Source organism: Sphaeramia orbicularis, chromosome 4 (assembly GCF_902148855.1).
Source record: "Sphaeramia orbicularis chromosome 4, fSphaOr1.1, whole genome shotgun sequence".
In the NCBI taxonomy this organism is placed as follows: Eukaryota; Metazoa; Chordata; class Actinopteri; order Kurtiformes; family Apogonidae; genus Sphaeramia; species Sphaeramia orbicularis.
The window spans coordinates 19,114,038-19,134,604 of record NC_043960.1 but is presented as its reverse complement, the minus strand read 5'-3'; the positions used below and the strand labels follow the sequence as shown (position 1 = coordinate 19,134,604).

At 37.6% G+C, this 20,567-nt stretch overlaps 1 protein-coding gene across 2 annotated transcripts in view; it reads right to left on the bottom strand.

Moving 5' to 3' along the window:
- Nucleotides 1-2,727: 2,727 nt before the first annotated feature.
- The window catches only part of exoc2 (exocyst complex component 2), a 59,004-nt gene continuing 41,164 nt past the window's right edge, over nucleotides 2,728-20,567 (bottom strand). Inside the window, exons 14-28 of one of the 2 annotated variants that reach the window (XM_030132649.1) lie at nucleotides 20,491-20,559; nucleotides 20,226-20,383; nucleotides 19,989-20,110; nucleotides 18,594-18,655; nucleotides 17,027-17,107; nucleotides 16,617-16,676; nucleotides 16,241-16,302; nucleotides 16,087-16,156; nucleotides 12,770-12,886; nucleotides 11,473-11,614; nucleotides 8,298-8,353; nucleotides 8,068-8,190; nucleotides 7,800-7,861; nucleotides 7,445-7,504; nucleotides 2,728-3,215 (exon numbers count right to left, since the gene is read on the bottom strand). In XM_030132649.1, coding sequence (XP_029988509.1) covers nucleotides 3,122-3,215; nucleotides 7,445-7,504; nucleotides 7,800-7,861; nucleotides 8,068-8,190; nucleotides 8,298-8,353; nucleotides 11,473-11,614; nucleotides 12,770-12,886; nucleotides 16,087-16,156; nucleotides 16,241-16,302; nucleotides 16,617-16,676; nucleotides 17,027-17,107; nucleotides 18,594-18,655; nucleotides 19,989-20,110; nucleotides 20,226-20,383; nucleotides 20,491-20,559 — 1,338 coding nt within the window. In that variant the 3' untranslated portion in view covers nucleotides 2,728-3,121. The remainder of the gene's footprint in view (nucleotides 3,216-7,444; nucleotides 7,505-7,799; nucleotides 7,862-8,067; nucleotides 8,191-8,297; nucleotides 8,354-11,472; nucleotides 11,615-12,769; nucleotides 12,887-16,086; nucleotides 16,157-16,240; nucleotides 16,303-16,616; nucleotides 16,677-17,026; nucleotides 17,108-18,593; nucleotides 18,656-19,988; nucleotides 20,111-20,225; nucleotides 20,384-20,490; nucleotides 20,560-20,567) is intronic. The other variant, XM_030132651.1, reaches the window with a different exon arrangement.

Genomic DNA, 20,567 nt, shown 5'->3' with positions numbered 1-20,567 from the left:
CAGTAGGACTACAGACCTGTATGAACTTGACTTTTGATAGAAGTATTTGTTTCCTCTACTTAAGTGAAAGTACTAAACATACTCAAATGCAAGTAAGGTTCTGAATCCAAAATATAGTGTATTGTCAGCAAAATACAATTAAAGTATAAACATTAACATGGCTCGTTTAAGCCAACTCATACAGACCTGATCAAAATCTTAAGACCAGTTGAAAAATAGCTAGAATTGACCTTTTGCACATTTGGATCTTAATGAGGTTTTAAGTACAGCTACAATATACAAAAGCAAGAAGGGGGAGTGAGACAAAAAGCACTTTGAAAAAGTAATTTATTGAAAACAAGTAAACTGAAATAGGCTGTTTATCAGCTGATCAAAAGTTTAAGACCATCGCTCAAAAAATTACAAAAAACTCTCCAAACCAGAACAAAAAATGTTCTCAGTAGGACTCAGAAATGAGTAGCTCCACTGTTCTTGTTAATCACTTCAAAAATTTGTTTGGGCATGCTTGATGCGAGTGTTTCCAGGAGGCTGGTGGGAACATTGCTCCAAGTGGTGAAGATGGCTTCACGAAGGCCATCAACTGTCTGGAACTGATGGCCATTTTTATAAACTTCCCTTGCCATCCATCCCCAAATGTTCTCTATGGGATTTAAATCAGGGGAACATGCGGGATGGTCCAAAAGAGTGATGTTATTCTCCCTGAAGAAGTCCTTCGTCAAGCGAGCATCGTTAACTGCAGCGTTGTCCTGTTTTTAAACCCAGCTGTTACCACACAGACGAGGGCCCTCAGTCATGAGGGATGCCCGCTGCAACATCTGCACGTAACCAGCCGCCGTTTGACGACCCTGCACCACCTGAAGCTCCAGTGTTCCACTGAATGGAAAAGCACCCCAGATCATGATGGACCCCCCTCCACTGTGCCGGGTAGAAAACATCTCAGGTGGGATCTCCTTGTCATGCCGGTAACGTTGGAAGCCATCTGGACCGTCAAGGTTAAATTTTTTCTCATCAGAGAATAAAACTTTTTTCCACCTTTCAATGTCCCATGTTTGATGTTCCCTGGCAAAGTCTAAACGGGCAGTTTTGTGGCGTTGTAGGAGACGAGGTCTTTGAATTCGTTTTTTGTTTTTGAAGCCCTTTTCCCACAGATGCCGTCTGATGGTTATTGCGCTGCAGTCGGCACCAGTAAGGGCCTTAATTTGGGTCGAGGACCGCCCTGTGTCTTGACGGACAGTCAATCGGATCCTCCGGCTCAGCGCAGGTGTAATTTTTTTGGGTCTACCACTTGACTTTTTTGTTCCATAATGCTCAGGATCTGTCAAAAAATTTAGAATGACTGTCTTACTGCGTCCAACCTCAGCAGCAACGGCACGCTGCGAGAGGCCTTGCTTATGCAGCTCGACGATCCGACCACGTTCAAGAAGAGAAAGCTTCTTAGCTTTAGCCATCAGGAGGGCATGACCGTGTGAATGCCCGACAGAAAATGAGAATTTTGAGCAGATTTTGGCTTTTATAGCCTGCGGTCTTAAACTTTTGATCAGCTGATAAACAGCCTATTTCAGTTTACTTGTTGTTTTCAATAAATTACTTTTTCAAAGTGCTTTTTGTCTCACTCCCCCTTCTTGCTTTTGTATATTGTAGCTCTACTTAAAACCTCATAAAGATCCAAATGTGCAAAAGGTAAATTCTAGCTATTTTTCAACTGGTCTTAAGATTTTGATCAGGTCTGTATACTGTAGTTTATTTTACAGCAAAGTGTTCTATTCTGTGATATCATCCTAGAATCGCTGTCCTGTGAGGACCACATATCTGTAAAAGTCTATTCTTCGTCAGGAAAAAAAAAAAAGGCCTGTTTTAATCTTTGTGACAATACTTGTGGATTATAAATCAATATTCAGTATATTCTGAAACCAGCCAGAAGTAAATCCGACAAAGTATGATAGATTTCTTTGCTTGAACTAAGCAAAATAATCTTGAATTTAGCACACAAAAAAAAATCTGCCAATGGAACAAGTGAAAATTACCTTGGTAAGTTTACTTGAAATGAGGTTTTCAAGATATATTGTCGAAAAATAAGTTCTTATATCTCACTGAAAAGTTACTCTTTTGGTCATTATGTCTTACTTTAAGTGTGATGAGATATTTTAAATAGAAATGAGAAAAATACACTTGGTAAGATTTTGATTTTCTCCAGTGTAGAGCAGCTTTTCAGTTACTGGAGACTAAACTGAGGGCAAAAACATCCACAAACAAGCAGTAACTGGAGGCAGCTGTAGTAAAAACCTGGAAAAGCATCTCCAAGAGGAAACTCAGTGGTTGGTGATGTCCATGGGTTCCAACTAAAGGATTTTCATCAAGTATTAAAACAATCCTCATAATTACAATGATCTTAGTTTGTTTGAATACTTCTGAGCCTCTGCAAATGGAGCAACTAAAATAATTGTAATTCTTAAACAGTTAATGCAGTATTTTTGTTCAACCCCTAGAATTAAAGCCTTCCATCTCATATTGATTTGCTTCATTTCACATCCACTCTGGTGTTGTACAGAAGAGAAATTTCAACATATGTAAATGTTCAAATACGGACGTGATCTTACACATTGCACAACACAAATATGATATCTTGACGCCTTTACACAACTCTATCTTCTGTACAAGCAAATGGATGTTAACTTTACGCCTTTAATGTCAAATGATTTGACAAAAAACAAAACAAACACATAATTGTCACTTTTAAGAGTAAGTTTATTATTTGACATTTTTAGTAGCACAGTACAGACAGGTTTTTAAGTCACATTAATTGCAGTCACATTAATAATCCATGACTGACCCAAAACATAGAAAAAACATCCCTCCCTGCCTATCTGCTAGCTGAGTGAGTGGCCTGATGTGATTAGCATAACCACCACCACTGGGACTGTCCTACACAGTAACAATGAAATCAACTCATTTAGTGTCTACAAGATTTGATGCCAGATATTTCCTTTGTGTCCAATCCAGTAAAGCAGAAATTGAAAGTGACATTGGAAAAAGTGATGAGTAAACACTGAACTAATAACGGAAAAGATAAGGCTCAGGCTCCTGAGTTGATTGCACATCGATAACAAATGCAGAAAATAGTTTATCTCTTCACAGGTTGGATGGATGAAGGCTGGAAGCAGGTGAGCTGAAGCTGCATGCTGCTCTTGAATTTGTTTAACAGCTCCTCCAGTAACCTGAGGGGAAATTAAAACAGTCATGAATTCGGTAAAACTCATCTCCTAAACATGAACACTTCAAAAATCTAAATCTTACCAAGTGTATTTTTCTCATTTCTGGTCAGAATATCTCATCACACTTAACATAAGACATAATCACCTAAAGAGTAACTTTTCAGTGAGATATAAGAACTTATTTTTAGACAATAGAGCTTGAAAATCTTACTTCACAAATCTTACCAAGATAATTTTCACTTGTTCCATTGGCAGATTTTTTTGCTTAATTCAAGCCAATGGAACAAGTGAAAATTATCTTGGTAAGATTTCTTGTAATAAGATTTTCAAGATCTATTGTCTAAAAATAAGTTCTTATATCTCACTGAAAAGTTACTCTTTAGGTGATTATGTCTTATTTTAAGTGTGATGAGACATTTGGACAAGCAATAAGAAAAATACACTTGGTAAGATTTGGATTTTTGCAGTGAATAAATAGTTTACATTTAGAGCTGAGGTTAAATCTTGGTTAAATGTGTTCAACTTCAGTTTCAACATTCATTTCAGGGTAATAACAGCACAGAGAACTTTCAATTTCTGCCATCACTTACAAAATTCTTTCACATTCTCAGCCATTTTATCTCAACTGAACAGAAAACAACATCAAAAAGTACAGATGTGTGTCAGTTCTCATTTTCCTGTTTTTTTTTTTTCTCTTTCTGCTTTATACTAGTGCATAGGTGTCAAACATATGGCCTGTGGGCCATAACTGGCCTGCCATAGGGTCCAATCTAGCCCATGGGATGAATTTGTGAAAGACGAAAATTACAGTGATATTAATAATCAAGGACGTCAAAATGATTTTAGTTCATGTTCCTCATACAGACCAATATGATCTCCAGTGGGTCAGATCAGTAAAATACTATCATAATAACCTATAAATAATGGCAACCAGAAATGTTTGTCTTTGTTTTGTTGTAAAAAAAAATAAATAAATAAATAAAAGAAAAAAGAAAAAGTTAAATTACACAGCATGACTGGCAAAAAATTGTGAGTGAGATATATGTAATGGAACTGTTGACCTTTGAGATAAGGACTGTGTTTATATGACGACAGGATAAAGATGATCTTATTGATAACAACACTGGGGGAAACTGTAGAGACATGGCAATCCACTGTGTTCTTTTTCTTTTGAGGTTTGTATTTCTTTATTTTTCTTTTTGTCGTCCTTCTGTTTGTCCGTATCTGCTATATGTTCTTAAAAAAGAAAGTGTTAAAAAAAAGTAAAATTACTTGAAAATTATTATATTTACAAACTCTCCTTTTACAAAAAATAGGACCAATGGCCCTGTAGCTTACCGGCCAAATTAAAAGCTTTGGGAAATGTATCCAGATGCCATTTATTATCACCTAGTTATGTGTATTTATTATACTACAGAAATAGCCCATGTTCTGGTCATATTCCAATCAGATCTGTGAAAAATTCAAATTCCACCTTGATATCATTGATACTTACTGATTTATTGGATCAATCCACTTCCTAGCTCTTATAATGGGAAAATTTTTCAAAGTCGCACCAATTCCATAATCAGATCCAGATCGAAATAACTGCAATACCTTGTATTGACATCATCATACAGAAGCTGTATACCAAGTTTGAAGTCAATCAGAACTGGAGTTTGGGAGAAAAAGATGATTGAAATGTTTTCCCCATAAGAGCCCATGTTAAATTTTTCGTAAGTTCCCAGATCCAGAAGAAGATCCTGATCAGCATGTGGCCATTATGTTTTGGTCATCTCCCCATCAGGGCTGGACTGTAGAAATTTACACTGGATATCATTTATATTTACTGAGTTATTGCATCGATCCACTTTCTCTCTCTTTCAATGGGGAAATTTTTCAAAGTCGTACCAAATCCAGAATCTGATCCGGATCCAAATAATTTCACTCACTGTTGTTGAGATCATTTTAAAGAAGCTGTATACCAAGTTTGAAGTCAATTGTAATTGCAGTTTCGGAGAAGAAGACGATTGAAATTTTTGTAATGGACGACAGACACCGAAGCCGGATGCCGCATGATAAAAAAAAAAAACAATAGGTGCAATTTGAACCATATTCTGCCTGTTATTAAATGTTTTGTGTTTTTGTAGATCCACTGTGATCTGTAAGTTGTAATGTACATGTTTACATGGTAAACTGAGACATAATACTGTTAAAATTGCACTTCTTTTTCTTAAGACATTTCAGGTCGTTCATGTTATTTAGACTTTAAAGGAAACTTTGTAGATGTAAATATTTTCATAATGTAATTGTAGTTTTTTCACTGTTATCATTTTACTGGTCCTACCCACTCCAGATCATACTGGGCTGAATATGGCCCCTGAACTAAAATGAGTTTGACTCCCTGTACTAGTGGCTTCTTTGGAAACAGACATCGATGCAACAGTCAATCCACGCAGAGGTCAATTGTGAGCTCAGAAGACCACACATACTATGAACGTCCAACAAAAAACAAACAGTAATTCAACGAATATAATACAGATGGCTCATCCATCCAGTCCAGTCTTTGGAATCTGGGTGTTGTTTTTGCGTGAGCATCACAAACAAAAAAAACTAATTAGGAACTGCTTCTTTCAGCTGAGGAACATTTTCCAAGCTGAAGCTGGTGTTGAAAGCAGAACTAGAGGTGATCATGTACGCTTTTATTTCTTTCCACCTAGACTACAGTAACAGCCTTTTTATTTGTCTAAACCAGGAACATCTTCATCATCTTCAGGCTGTTCAGACCACACCAGCAAAACCAGTGAAAGAGCACACATCACACTGGTTTTAGCAGAACTACACTGGCTCCCAGTTATTTTTAGGACATTCTTTTTTAATTATAGTTCTCACTTTTAAAGCATTAAATTGTAAAGCCCCTGTCTACATTTCTGAGTTGCTAAAATTGCACAACCCTTCATGGGCTCTTAGATCCTCCAGTCAGTGCCAGCTGGTCATCCCCCGCACCCACTTCATAACTAGAGGGAATCGAGCCTTTCAAGCAGTGGCCCTGAGACTATGGAATGGATTGCCACTGGCAATTTGCGCTTTAAAGGTGTGGCAAACTTTCGTGACCAATTTTTCATCAGATCTGTAAAACCTCAGTCACAGCCTAAGTATCACCAATCTGTAAGTCTGTCTGTGATTACTCACCTGAATGTCTTGCATTACGGTGAACAATTTCGAAGTGCCATCCACCATAAACAAACCATATGTTTACAAACAGAGCCGGGAGGTAACTCGGGCATCTTCGGAATTTTGTTGCAACGTGCATTGTGGGAAATGCTGGTTCACGCCGCTGTCTGGCAGCAGCAGCTGCTACAGATGATGCGGAAACAGCAGGAGCTCCCTTCCTTCTATGCATATTCCTCCTGCCGTTTCCGCGTTGTGTTTGTTTCATCGATATAATATCACATGGTTGTGTTACTGCTGCTGGTGTCAGGCAGCAGCCCGAGCCTTCGCTTCCCACAATGCACATCACGACAAAATTCCGAAGATGCCCGAGTTACCTCCCAGCTCTGTTTGTAAACATATGGTTTGTTTATGGTGGATGGCACTTCGAAATTGTTCACCGTAATGCAAGAGATTCAGGTGAGTAATCACAGAAAGACTTACAGATTTGTGATACTTAGGCTGTGACTGAGGTTTTACGTTTGAAATACAACATTCATTTTTTATGTAGAACACCAGAACGCTCTGCTTCGTCTACTCTGTTCATTAAAACCATGTGTAACATAGCCTATAGCGCCACCTCCTAAAAACACAATGAAGCCTAGATTATTTGCTCCAAACCAGTTTATCGAAATGCACATAATTAGCATTTTTGTTTTGTTTTGCTATCATCAAGTCTAGCACTCAGTCCTATTAGTGATGATCATGTATATTTCCACATGGGATGGATTCAACCACAAGTGTGTATTTGTTTTCACTCATTTTTATTAGGACAAATTATTAAAAAGTGGATGCATGACTAGCTTTAGGTGCGAAAAGAACTAAAATGAACACTGTACATAAGCCCATGGACTGACCTCTGTGAGTAGATTATTCGAACATCACTTAAAAAGTTAGATTTTATCCCAGGTTTTTCGACTCAAGCTGTCAATCACTGTAACCGTGATCAGTATAAGAGTTTCCCACTGTAAATAAGAGCTGAAACCAAACCAATAGATGGGATGTAAATTGAAATGAACAGTGAAAACCCTCTTAAAACTCACTTCTTGTCAGTTCCACTGTGCAGCTGAGGGAGTGTGTCCAAAGCATGTTTGAAGCTGGAACTGTAAACAAAGAGGTTCAGTTAAAACTAAAAAAACCAGAAAACACAGTTCACAGTAAGTCCATGTATCCACACATGTACACACATGTGGACGCACACACACTAACACCGCAGTGCATGCACACAGCAGAACCAGATTACTTTCACTTCCTTTCCATAACCCACCGAGTAACATAAATAGGGATTGTAGTAAGGGATGTGAAGATTTATGTGTATGTGACATTCACTACCATAAATCACTGAGCACATGCAAGTTCCCGTCCACGCCGCTATGTGAATACATGCGGGACACTTACTTGCTTTTCGTGTTTAGGTACGCGGCGATGGCGTCTCTCAGAGCACAGAGTTCAAGACGAGCCTGAGGACGGTGCAGGGTGAGGGGTATGGGTTTACATGAAAGAGAACCATTCAAATAAACAACTGTCAGCAGTTGGTAACTTGAAATGAGATATGGCATTATCAGAAACGATGGGTAAATCCCCAACAAGTGTGGTGGTCGTCTTATGAGTCAGGGTCTTGTTATGAGTGAAATGCTCTGTATCTGTTATGTGTGACTGTGTGTACCTGCAGAGCTCCATTTTTGCTGAAGGAGGACACACACTGCATAAGGCGGCACATCTCGTCCGCGACCGACTCAACAATTTTAGATAAAACCCGCGGTACCAGATCCTTAGAGACGGTGAAGACCTGAGGTGGAGAAAGATGGAGATTAAAACTCCAGGAATAAGAAACAGACAACTGACACCGTATTTGAGGAGTTTGTGGTATTAAAGATGTGTGTAGGTGGGATTTACCTCAGCGTGAACGGCGATGATGTTCACCAGAGCTTCTTTTAAGTAGTTCCTTACACCTGAGAAAGACAAACACACAACATGAATCACAATCCAGACACACAAGAGAAACAAAGTGCCATATTTCCTAACATAAAAAAGGGGAGTCAAACACAAGGCGCGTCTTGAAAAACAGGCAATGTTGAGGTTGACGTGAACATATTAAAGTCAGTTCTCAATTACAGAACATGTCAAAAACACAATATGGATGAACTTCTGGTGCCTGTTACGTAATGTGATACTAATTTTACACTTCTACATTCAATACATACTTGAGCTGGTTTCATCATTATGTTGTTCTAGATCAGGGGTGTCAAACTCATTTAGTTGAGGGGCCAGATACGGCCTAATATGATCTCAAGTGGGTTGGATCAGTAAAATAATAACATCATAACCTATTAATAGTGACAACACCAAATTTGTCTTACATTGTGAAAATACTTATATTTACAAACTACACTTTCACAAAAAATGGAAATAACCTGAACAACTTGAAGTTTCTAAAGAAAAATAAGTGCAATTTTAACAATATTATGCCCCAGCTTAACATTTACACATGTGCATTACAACTTAGATATCACAGTGGATCTACAAAGCCACAAAACATTTAGTTTTAAAGATCTGGAAGTGACAAATATAGTATTTCACGTTATGATTAAAACCGTTTGACAAGGCTCATTGACACCCTAGATTATTAATGCATTCTGTGTAAGTTCTGCGCTTTGATTGGACTCACCAGTGGTCCGGTTTTGGTTCTTGGGCTGCATGTGTGACACCCCTGTTCTAGATCAAGTGTTATTTTCCGATTTAAGTCACTGAAGTCACTGCAGGTCTTACTTTCTCAGCAAAACTGTCATTTACAGGTGTGACAGGAAGAAAATGCTTACACAATAAAACCTCTATTAAACAATGAATAAACTGTATCCACTGAAACACAACAGGGCCTTTATTTTGAAAGCGTAAAGGATGTGTTGCATTTGTAAAAAAAAAAAAAAAAAAAAAAAAAAATACGCGACAGCCTTTTAATCATCAGGAGTGCAGATCAGATTCTAAATGTCACACTGAAACCAAATCCTGTTTATCTGTTTAAAGTCACTAGACATGAGGGGCAATTAAACTGTGCAGAATAACACACTGTCTCCTTCATTTCTCATCTGACTTAGTGAACCATCCTGCTCAGGGGGTACCACTATGCCCCGCCCACTCACATCGAGCAGTTAAAGGACATCATATGTTAGGTAAAACTTCAGCTCATAAAATCAGATAATCTTCTTACTACGACATTGGAAATTCTGACCCTTTTTTGAAAACATTCTAGAACTTTTAAAAGGTTAAAAGAGCAGTGTGACTCATACACATCAAATCCTTATGTTCAGGTACATATCACTATACACAGATCAGTGACAGAGGGGGAGCTGGTTTATTATTGGTATATTTTTATGTGGTATTAAAGCTTTGCGTTCAATGCAAAAATCTCCAATGAAGGACTACATGGTGCCAGAAGGCCCGTAAGAGCTGAAAGTGTATGACTTGTTAAATAAAACTAGTATAAACTATACAGTCGTGGAAAAAATTATTAGATCACCCCTTGTTTTCTTCAATTTCTTGTTCATTTTAATGCCTAGTACAACTAAAGGCACACTTGTTTGGACAAATACAATGATAACAACAAAAATAGCGCATAAGAGTTTAATTTCAGAGCTAAAATCTATCCATTTTCCATGGTATTCTTGATAATAACCAAAATCACTTCAGTTCTTACATCAATAGCTATGGCATTGTCCTGCCAAAAACAGTGCTTTTAGGCATTACATGTTTTTTTTCTGTCTGTTTTAGTCACATGATACACACAGGAGTTAATACTTGATTGCATAACCATCATTTTTGATTACTTTTGATTGTCTAATAATTTTTTCCGCGACTGTATGTGTAATGGCTAAAGATTGGTATATTTTATACTAGGTGTCCAACAAAACAGAGAAAACTGAGGACATAGATGGTCCCAAACATTAAGGTCAAAGAGACACAGTTTTGCCCACAATAACATCATGTAATTCGTGTTTTTTTCCAATAAATACTGTAGCATTCTATTTTGTAGTAAATGTACGTTTCTGTAGAATTCAGTGAAATGACCATAAATGATCATCTTGGTACACTACTGTTTTGTTCATTGCTAATGCACTTATAGTTCTGAATGTTCCTGCTGTATAAAAAGTGCTGTATAAAAAAAGCTCATTATTATAATTATTATTAAGATAAACCATTATGAAGAGACTGTCATTATTCATCAAGTACTGCTGAATTTTAGTCATATATTTCCCTGCACAAACAACACACATAGAAACAGCTGTTTGTATAACTAAGTTTTTTCATGCCATGCATTGTTAAATATTCTGTGTTGGGGCACTGCCTTGTAGTTTAAATATAACAATTTGTTGAACTTGATACAGTGAAAAAAATACAGACTGAAAGTACTGAAACAGGATTTCTAATGCCTTGCAGCACCCACACACCACTGTACAAATGCAACAAGTGAAAGTATCATATCCTAGAACTGTGGTTTAGTGTCCAAAATGTTCCTCTTTCATTTACAGCCCGAACACACAAACTCCCACCGACAGGAAGAAACGAGAGAAAGGACCGACTTTCGATCAACACTGTGTTTGACAATTGTTTTAAAAGCTGCTGCCCATCTGAAAACTCACTCAGAGCTCTCACTCATACAGACATCATGCTTCACATCCTGTGCTAAGGTAAACCACATATACGCATTTAAGTTTCACCTGGGTTTGGAGTGCATCTGGTGAGCAAAAACTCAAACTAAACATGCATGAAAACCCACCGGCAGAAAACAACCCTGCTCACCCACAGCCGAAGACAAAGGCCACAAAATTCTTCTAGGGGATGAGTAGAATGATTTAACGTGTGTTTTCAGTAAGTCATCAAAGAACATGACACATATGAACCACAGCAGCACAGATCAGACTGGTGATGTCTGATGAAAACAGACAACACTGTTTATTTCTGATATTATTGAGGCCAGCTGGTGGTTGTGGGTGATTCCCCCGTTTCAAACTGTTAATCCAAGGTTTACTAATGAGAGCTTTTACTGGAGCACATTTTCAGTGCTGAACGGTACCTGTAGGTGTTTGACAGTCTCTCCAGTCAAAATATCCGGCGTAGATACCCGGCTCCAGGGACCCTGCGATTGGGTCAGCCCGTCTCTCAATGTAGGCATCAAACAGTTTTCTATCCAGCCCACGAACGGCATCGACACTGACCTGCAAAGTCAAAGACACATGTTACCCGGGTATACAATATCACATCACTGAATAAACCACACTGCATCCATTAAAAATTACACATACATCAACAAAATATGTATTTATATTAGATAAACATTTGTTGTCTTTGGATATGTGGAGAAGAAATTTAGGAAAATTCTTCCACTTAAAGCTACGTGTCTCCAAATATGTTGATTCTGGGTTTAAGTGATTCTTTTTGGGATGAGTTTCAACTTCTCCTCCATCTTAAAATCAACTCTTTTAAACTCTCTTGGATTATCTACAAAATGTATCATCACAAAATGTAAAAAAAAAAAAAAAAAGCGGTTATCACAGAACAGCAACACTACAAAGATCTGGTGACTTTATAGAACATAATGCATTGTTGTAGGTTCAACTACCAACAGGATATGAAATAGTTAAAATAAGCTGAACTTTTATCATGTACAGTAAAATAAAACAAAGACATTAATACATCATGGATATATAATAGTACAAGTTCATTCTTATCTGCTTTCAATGCAGGATTTTTACTATATTGGCTGTGGTGAGGTATGAAAATAAAAGGAACATTTTACTATTTCTGGCTCTATTTTTTAAACAGTTTTTTTTTTAGACATTTTTGTTAAATAGTTCAGTAAAGTGGCAGATTGCTGTGATAGTTAAGAATTCTATGTATCGCTGTGGTAGTAACTGAAGATAAGATCACCACAAACCTACAGTTGCTGTGAAACATTAAAAAGTTTAACGTGAATTACTTAGGAATAAAATAGGTATTAATCTTTCAAAGAAGATGATGATCACCTATTGTTACTGGAAATCCAACCGAATGCTTTGCTTTGTGATTCAACCATTAGTCATTGTGTGCAGTTGTGCGAGTCTATTTGGGTGTATGAAAAAAATGAAAATGTGGAACTGAGCTGCCAAGACAATGACCTTTAACATTTGAAAAGAAAATACTCATCTCTGTTTAGAAGAAAGCAAGGGACCTTCAGCATTTCTGATCTGCTCTGTCATTAATGAATAACACATTTCTCATCAACCATAAGAACAGTAAAACAGAGACCTTGACACATTTATTTCAGGGAGGTCCTCTGTGTTGGTTTACAAACAGGGGTGAATATTTAATAGTTTCATGTGTGAGATACTGACTCGAGTGATCTTCTCTGTCCCTGTGAAGCCGTGCTTCTCAAAGTGATTGGCCAAGTTCAGGAAGGTGTGTCTCTCCAAGTACTGACAGTTACTGAGGATGATCAACAACCGCTGCTCCTGTGAACAGGGGGAAAAAATAAAAACTAGAAAAGCATTCAGAGAGCGCAGATTAGTGCCCCCCCCCCCCCCCCCCCCCCCCCGATCACCACCAAAATTGAATAATTTGTTCCTTGTGCCAGTATCAACATTTCCTGAAATTTTCATCCAAATCCATCCATTACTTTTTGAGTTATCTTGCACACAGACAGACAGACAAACCAACACTGGCAAAAACATAACCTCCTTGGCAGAGGTAATAAAAACAAATTACACTTTTGACAATGACCCACCACCTCCTCAACAACCATGAAACTCACACACAATAACCACTAATAAGCCTGAAACCCAAAACCACCCCCCCTATGAACCTAACACTTAAAGGTCATTAACAAAATACAACCTCCACAGACCACTCCCCCTACAGGTTTATAATATATAATAAATACAGGTTCCCCCACCAGCAATTAGAACTGAAGAAAGCTCTTGAATGAGAGATGAAACATTTTCAAAACAGCAAATCTAGTCCAGTTGATTCTAGAAGATACTACAGAGAAGAACGATGACCTGGGAAAATGAGAACTTACACAGACATACACTTTGATTATTGTCTAAATCGTATCTTTATATAAAAAAGGAGGGTTTATGTGTATTACAGACAACACATGTATGCATAGTTTATCTAAAAAAATGATTTAAAAGTATCATTAGATTTATTCAGAGCTGTGGGCCAATGTGTCACTGTGAATGTACTCAAACTGCTGCTATTTTTCACTTGAATGCCCAATAAAAAAAAAAAGTTATTAACACATTGGTAAAAGCTACTAGTGCTGTTGTTGTTTTCACCACTGGACACATCTCTAAATGAAAAGAATGGAGTTTGATGCTGACATTACAGTGTTTCTTCTACAAGGATGAGTCTGATTATGAGGCTTATAAAGGTGTAAAGTTATTATGTGATGTTATTAACTTTGCTAAATTCATTAATTGTTGAGCCACATGATTCTTCAGACTGAACTGTGACAACGTTGAGCTCGTTTGTACGATTCCAAAAAGACCTTTAGTGCAGCTACGGACAATGACTGATCTAATGAATGAAGATTATAAGGCAACAACAAAGGAGTTTGTTTTTGTCAAGGAGAAAACATGATGACACCATAATACAAATGTATGTAAACAATGAGCTTCACACTTCAGTAAGTGATACAGTCTGTGGGAATGTAGTGTTTGTTTGTAGTTTTGGTATGGTATCCAGAATTCTGGGCATTTCTGGAACATGAACTCCTCTTGCTGTTGATAGGTAAGTATATCTGCACTGCAAAAATCTAAATCTTACCGAGTGTATTTTTCTCAGTTCTAGTCAAAATATCTCATCACACTTAGAATAAGACATAATCACCCAAAGAGCAACTTATCAATGAGATATAAGAACTTATTTTTTAGACAAAAGATCTTGCAAATCTTATTTCAAGAAATCTTACCAAGATAATTTTCACTTGTGCCATTGGCAGATTTTTTTTGCTTGAATTCAGCAAAAAAAATCTTGAATTAAGCCAAAAAAAAAAAAAAAAAAATCTGCCCATGAAACAAGTGGAAATTATCTTGGTAAGATTTCTTGAAATAAGATTTTCAGGATCTATTGTCTAAAAATTAGTTCTTATATCTGACTGAAAAGTTGGTCTTTAGGTGATTATATCTTATTTTAAATGTGATGAGATAAATTTTGACTAGAAATGAGGAAAATACACTTGGTAAGATTTTGATTTTTGCAGTGTGTACTACATGGAGCCATTTGAATTATTTTAACACAAAAAAACCAAATATATTGTCCACTTTGTGTCAGTGGACAGGCTGCTCACTGGGCCAAGTGGAGACAGATGATATGCTACAAGTGCAGCGGTCCTCATAACATGGAGGTACGTTAGCAATTTAATATGGAAAAGACTGACCATGTCTTTAAAGGGGTCATCTTTCTGATCAGTTTCTTTTACTGTTCATTTTATAGTTCTATTTATTCCACCTTTAGTTCAACAGAAACAAAGAAATATTCATTATATAAAAATAACTCAGATGTTTTAAAGTCTTCAAGCCCTTCATCACACTATTTCTGAATATGCATAAAAGCAGTTATGGGAACTTATTCAAACAGTCATGAATATACTGAAACAGATACAGACTGTATGATGCCATCAGTGAAAGGGTAGCTTTATGTCATCCATCTTTACATACAAACCCCTCATTCAGCGAGTTCAAGTTGCTTCTGTGTCTAAGATGGACCCCAGAGGATTTAAGAATTCATTTGTTCCTGCTGACATTGGCCTTCTGAATGACATTATGTACTTTTGTGCTTTATTTGTTGTTGGTGACAGTATTATTGCTGTCTGTGCAGCAGAATTGCCTCTCTGGGGGATAAAAAACTATTACATGTACTTACCTGAGTCATAATCCAACATGTTCCCTCCAGATAAAATGATCTTACTTTGCTTTAATTCCCATACTTTCCTTGCTCTCTTGGTCTAAAATCTGACACTGTTCACTACAACAAAATAAATTAAAGAGCACACCCACCCAAAAAAACGTATTCACATTAACAGACACTGACGTTAGAGATGACAGAATAGTTAGCCTACATTCAGAAAACCACAGAGTCACCACTGGCAACAGTTTGTTTTTCACACAAGACCTTAGCGAGACTACAGACAGACAAGATTAGAGACTTCAGTGCGTTCATGTAAACATTTATCCACTTAGTCATGGCAGGCAGATTTGTATTTGATTCTTTCACAGTTTACACATTGTGTGACACTGGTCTTGACTCTGGTCAGCTGTGTTCAGCGGAGTCGGGCTGCCTCACCCCTGCTTCACATGTTCAGGCTGGGGAAACCCCATCTGCACCTTGCTCCATTTCCCTTTACCAGAAGCACCCTACACCCTGCTCTTCCTCCTCATTGTCGTCGTTGTCCTCCTCCCCTGAGCTTAACCCCATTCACCAACATCTTAAACAAGTTACAGGAAATGAGGATGTATCTGCTTCATGTCCACCCAGAAAACAGCCTGATAACATTTTGTGGTTTGAATGAGTAAGACACGTGTTTGTCTGATTGTGTAAAGGAGAGAGCCCACGCTTTGGTGACGCTGACAGTCGCCATATGTGGGATTTCAAGTGTATTACCCCAAACAGTTTAAAGGAAATAATAAAAGACACAAACAGCTCCACTTACTGATGTTGGACTGAAGTCCTCTTGAACCCTGGTGAACCGATCTGGAGACGACAGATCCACTGCAATACTGCTACACAAACAAAAAAAGAGACTTATATAATATGTTTTCAGACTGAAATGTAAACATGTCCATATATAAACAAATAACACTTACTGAGATGTATTAATGTCTCCATCTGTCTTAGTGCTCAGCTGCTCCAAACAGTTGATGAAAACCTGAGATGAGCAATAACATGAACTTTTATTTATAAAAGCATCTTTCAAGGTACCAAAGGCACCTAAAATGTAGCTCATAAAACAACACAAGTACAAAATGTTGAGGAAATTATATTAAATAAACTGCAACATTAGTTATTCTACATAATAGGCTGATGCCATATCACCAAATCTCCATAACAACAGCTGAAAACACATAATATTGTGCCCACTCTGATGCGGTCATGGTCAAGGATTAGTTATAACATAGAAAAGTAATCAAACAACCTAACACAATATTGCTGATTTTATCCGCAGAATAATAGAGATTTTACCTTCATGATGCTGACACTGAGCTCTGCAGCCTGGTCCTGTACCTGGTCCAGCAGCAACACCTGAAAAAAAAAAACAAATAGTTAAAAAAATATCACACAAACATCTGAATACTGAAAAAAACGATTTTCGGTACATTATGTGTTTTATAGGGGCTTAAATCAGAGGCATTTTTTATTATCGGTTTTATTCAATTTAAGATGACCTTTAAAGATGAATTAAATGTTGGTTTCATGATGTGTTATTTATTTTAATCAAAACAAACATCTTTCTTACAACTTCAGACAAAACACCACTGTAAGATTTAATGAATTTGATGGTTTTACTGTATATAAAACAGTAGATATTAAAAGGAGGCTTATTATTTTCACACAAGTCTTTGTTGCTATATTGGATTTGATGATTTTCTTACATTCATCTCTCCGGGTTTGATTTCCAGAGGCTCCTTGAGTGACTGCAACATCTGGACCATGCACTGTTCAAACTGCGAGGGCTGCAGAAAAAAAAAGAAATGTAAAAATGCAACTTACCACACACCCAAAAAAATGGGTTGCGAGTAAAGTAAGGCTGATAATTTCATTTTCATACAATCGCATTTGTTATTAAAGAGTCTGACACATTCAAAATAAAAAGCAGCAACATTATGTATATTTAAAGTCTGATGTAATGCTCTACCAAAAAAAACAAAAGCAAATTTTTGTAAAATTTTGTTTAGTTAAGTTTATTTCAGACACAAACATGATACAAAACATAGGAAAAAAACACACACACAAAAAAAGATAAAATGGAACAACTGTTGTACCTGAAATATAAAAAATAAGATAATATTTATATATGGTCTTCCCAAAGACAGAATCTCACAACTCCAACTTCTCCAAAATTCAGCCGCTCGAGTGCTGACGAAGACCAGAAGGCGGGCTCACATTACACCGGTTTTAAAATCACTGCATTGGCTCCCCGTGTGTTTCAGGATTGATTTTAAGGTCCTTTTAATAGTCTTTAAATGTCTTAATGGTCTTGCGCCTTCTTATCTTTTAGACTTGCTTTTACCCTATGAACCCTCGCGGACCCTGAGGTCCTCTGGCACTGGCCTTTTAACAGTTCCAAAAGCCAATACAAAAACCCATGGAGAGGCAGCTTTTCAGCATTATGCTCCTCGCCTCTGGAACACCCTGCCAGGGAACCTCAGGGCCGCAGAGAATGTAGAAATTTTTAAAACCAGGCTCAAGACCCACCTTTTTAATTTGGCTTTTAACTGATGCTTCTGTTTTATCTACGCAAAGGTTTTATAGTTATATTTAATATATATATCTTAAGATTCTTTTAACCAGTGCTTCTGTTTTATCATTTTAATGTTTAATATTTTTATTATTTTCATATATGTCTTAAATTTAGCTTCTTTTAATCAGTTCTTTTATATCTTTTTAATGTTTCTTATTCTCCGGTGTTTCATCAGAGGGAGCCCTCCATGCCGGGGGGCGGCTGTGGACTCCGGGGGCTGTGGCGCCTTCTCTCACTGGGGTCCGCTCCTTTCTGGTGGGTGGGGGTCCCAGTTGGCCCTCTCCCGCTAGTTGGGATGCGGGGCTGTGTTGCTGGTGCCTGGTCGCCGGGGTCGGCGGCTGCCTCCTGGTGCGGATGGCTCCCTGAGACAGCGCCTCCTAAATTGATCTTTTACCTTTACTTGTACATTTTTGTTCTGGTCTACCCGTGCTCAGTCAGTCTTCTTAAGTATGTGTGAGCTTGTGGGTTTGCATGTATATGTGTGTGTGTGTGTGTGTGTGTGTGTGTGTGTGTGTGTGCGGGTGAGTGGGTGGGTGTGGGTGGGGGGCGGTACTGATTTTTAAACTGATATGTAAAGCACTTTGTGCTACAGTTTTTAATGTATGAAAAGTGCTATATAAATAAAGATTATTATTATTATTATTATTATTATTATATATTTCAATAAAAAATAAGCCTATTATTCATGCAATCATTACCAGGCTGGTGATTCCTTCATTATCTACTATCCAGTCTTCCTTCTCTGCAAGCCTCTTGACATCTGAAGATATGGAACAAAAGGGCAATTGAAACGTTTACACAGTTGGCAAGAAAGAAAAGCCTTTCTAAATGTGTACTGTGATCATTTTTATACAAAGCCATTACAACTGAAAATATAAATACAATTAAGAGTTTCTGAGGGAAAAACCACAACATGATGTAAAATCACATGCTGAATTTAAATGCTGAGACCACAATGTAATGTGAGTGAGGGGGGCTGGGGTGTGGGGATACGACAAAACCAGTCACTCTTCTCAAAATGACCAGGCCTAACCACAAGTGAAAGTGAACATGTCTGGTTTTAGTATCACAACACTTTCTTCATTACAACCCTGGAAGTTGTATAAGCTAAAGGCAACAGTTGAGGACAGTGACCACCAGTACCTTAATGAGAAACACAACACATGTTACTATCAACAACAGTAAATAAATCCACTGTGTTTGTGGCAAAGTGGATTTCTATGACGTTGCCACAGGTGGTGTTTATTGTCATTACTGATACCAGAACACTGAACCAAAAAGGCTATACATGTTTTTGTTACAACAGTAGAGGGTGAGGGCTTTCATTTATTTATTTATTTTGTTAAGAAAATCAGAGGCTAGGCTTTAAAAGTGTCCAACAGAAGCCTAGAACAACTGGAATTACTTCATTGTTTCAAAGATACAGAGGCCTAATGTGTCAAGATCACTAAATATTTTATATTTTGTTGGGATAGTGGATGTCTAATCCATTACTGAGATAACAAAATTCATTTTTGACATAATAGGTGAATGCACCTGTTGGAGAAAACAACCGTTACTTCAACTGTTCTTGGCATCTGTACAGTTCCTGTTCCACATTATATAATACATCTATTCATTACTAACATCTAATGGCAGACTGATGAGTGTTTTTTATCTTTCATATCAATGCATATCAAGTGTTCGATTTACTCATTTTGGATTAGAAGGAAATGGTACAACATATAGCCAACTGATACCAATCAAACTGAGATTTCAGAATGACACTGCAAATTAAACTACGTGAAAAGCACCCTGTATTTATTACTAATCTGTTTTATTTTATAGAGCTTCTAAAAACATTTCCTCTACAGCTTTAAGAAATGTGTCATTCCAGTGTATATTTTAGGATATGTGCACATCACCATATTCACACATCGAGCTTTTCTTTTTCCAATATGCACACTGAATGAATGTTAATGCTGTTAGTTTTTATAAATTAAGCCCTTTGGGAAATATATAAATGCTAACAGTAATAAACCATGATGAGTGAGCATAACAGCATCCTCTATTATTTATTACTGAGTGCCTATCCTCAGTATCCCCTCTCTCACCTTCTGTAGTGTGCAGCAGAGTCACCATGAGGCAATGGACTCTCAAATCCAGCAACAGATCCTGGATCACTTGCAGCAAATCATTTGGTATCTCGAGTGCAGACAGAGCATCATGACAACCCCTGTGCAAGAAAATCCGTTGGTAGCAGTTGTAGTGAGAAGTAAGTAACAAACTCCTGAATATGTGCACAAAAATAACTGGGACGTGGATTGAAAAAAATAAAAGAGTGTGAGCACCTGACAGTATGTATGATCTGTGTCAACCAGGGCCCAGTGAGTTCCGTCTTGTTCTCCCAGCCTCCGTAAAGACTCAGCTCATTTTGCGGCAGGGTAGCAGACAGGAGCGCGCCGCGGATGAGCTTCACCAGCCGACTGGTCAATTCCTCAATCATTTTCTACAGCAAAAGTGCACACGATGTTGTTATGGAGCATTACTGAAAATGAGACAAGTGAGTAAAATCCATAGTAAATACACTGTATAAAAACAGCCAATTCAATGCACCTTAAAGTCATTCTGTCTCTGTCTGGCATTCTTCTTGGATTTTTCCACCTGCCCAGACTTCTCTCCAGTCTGGAACA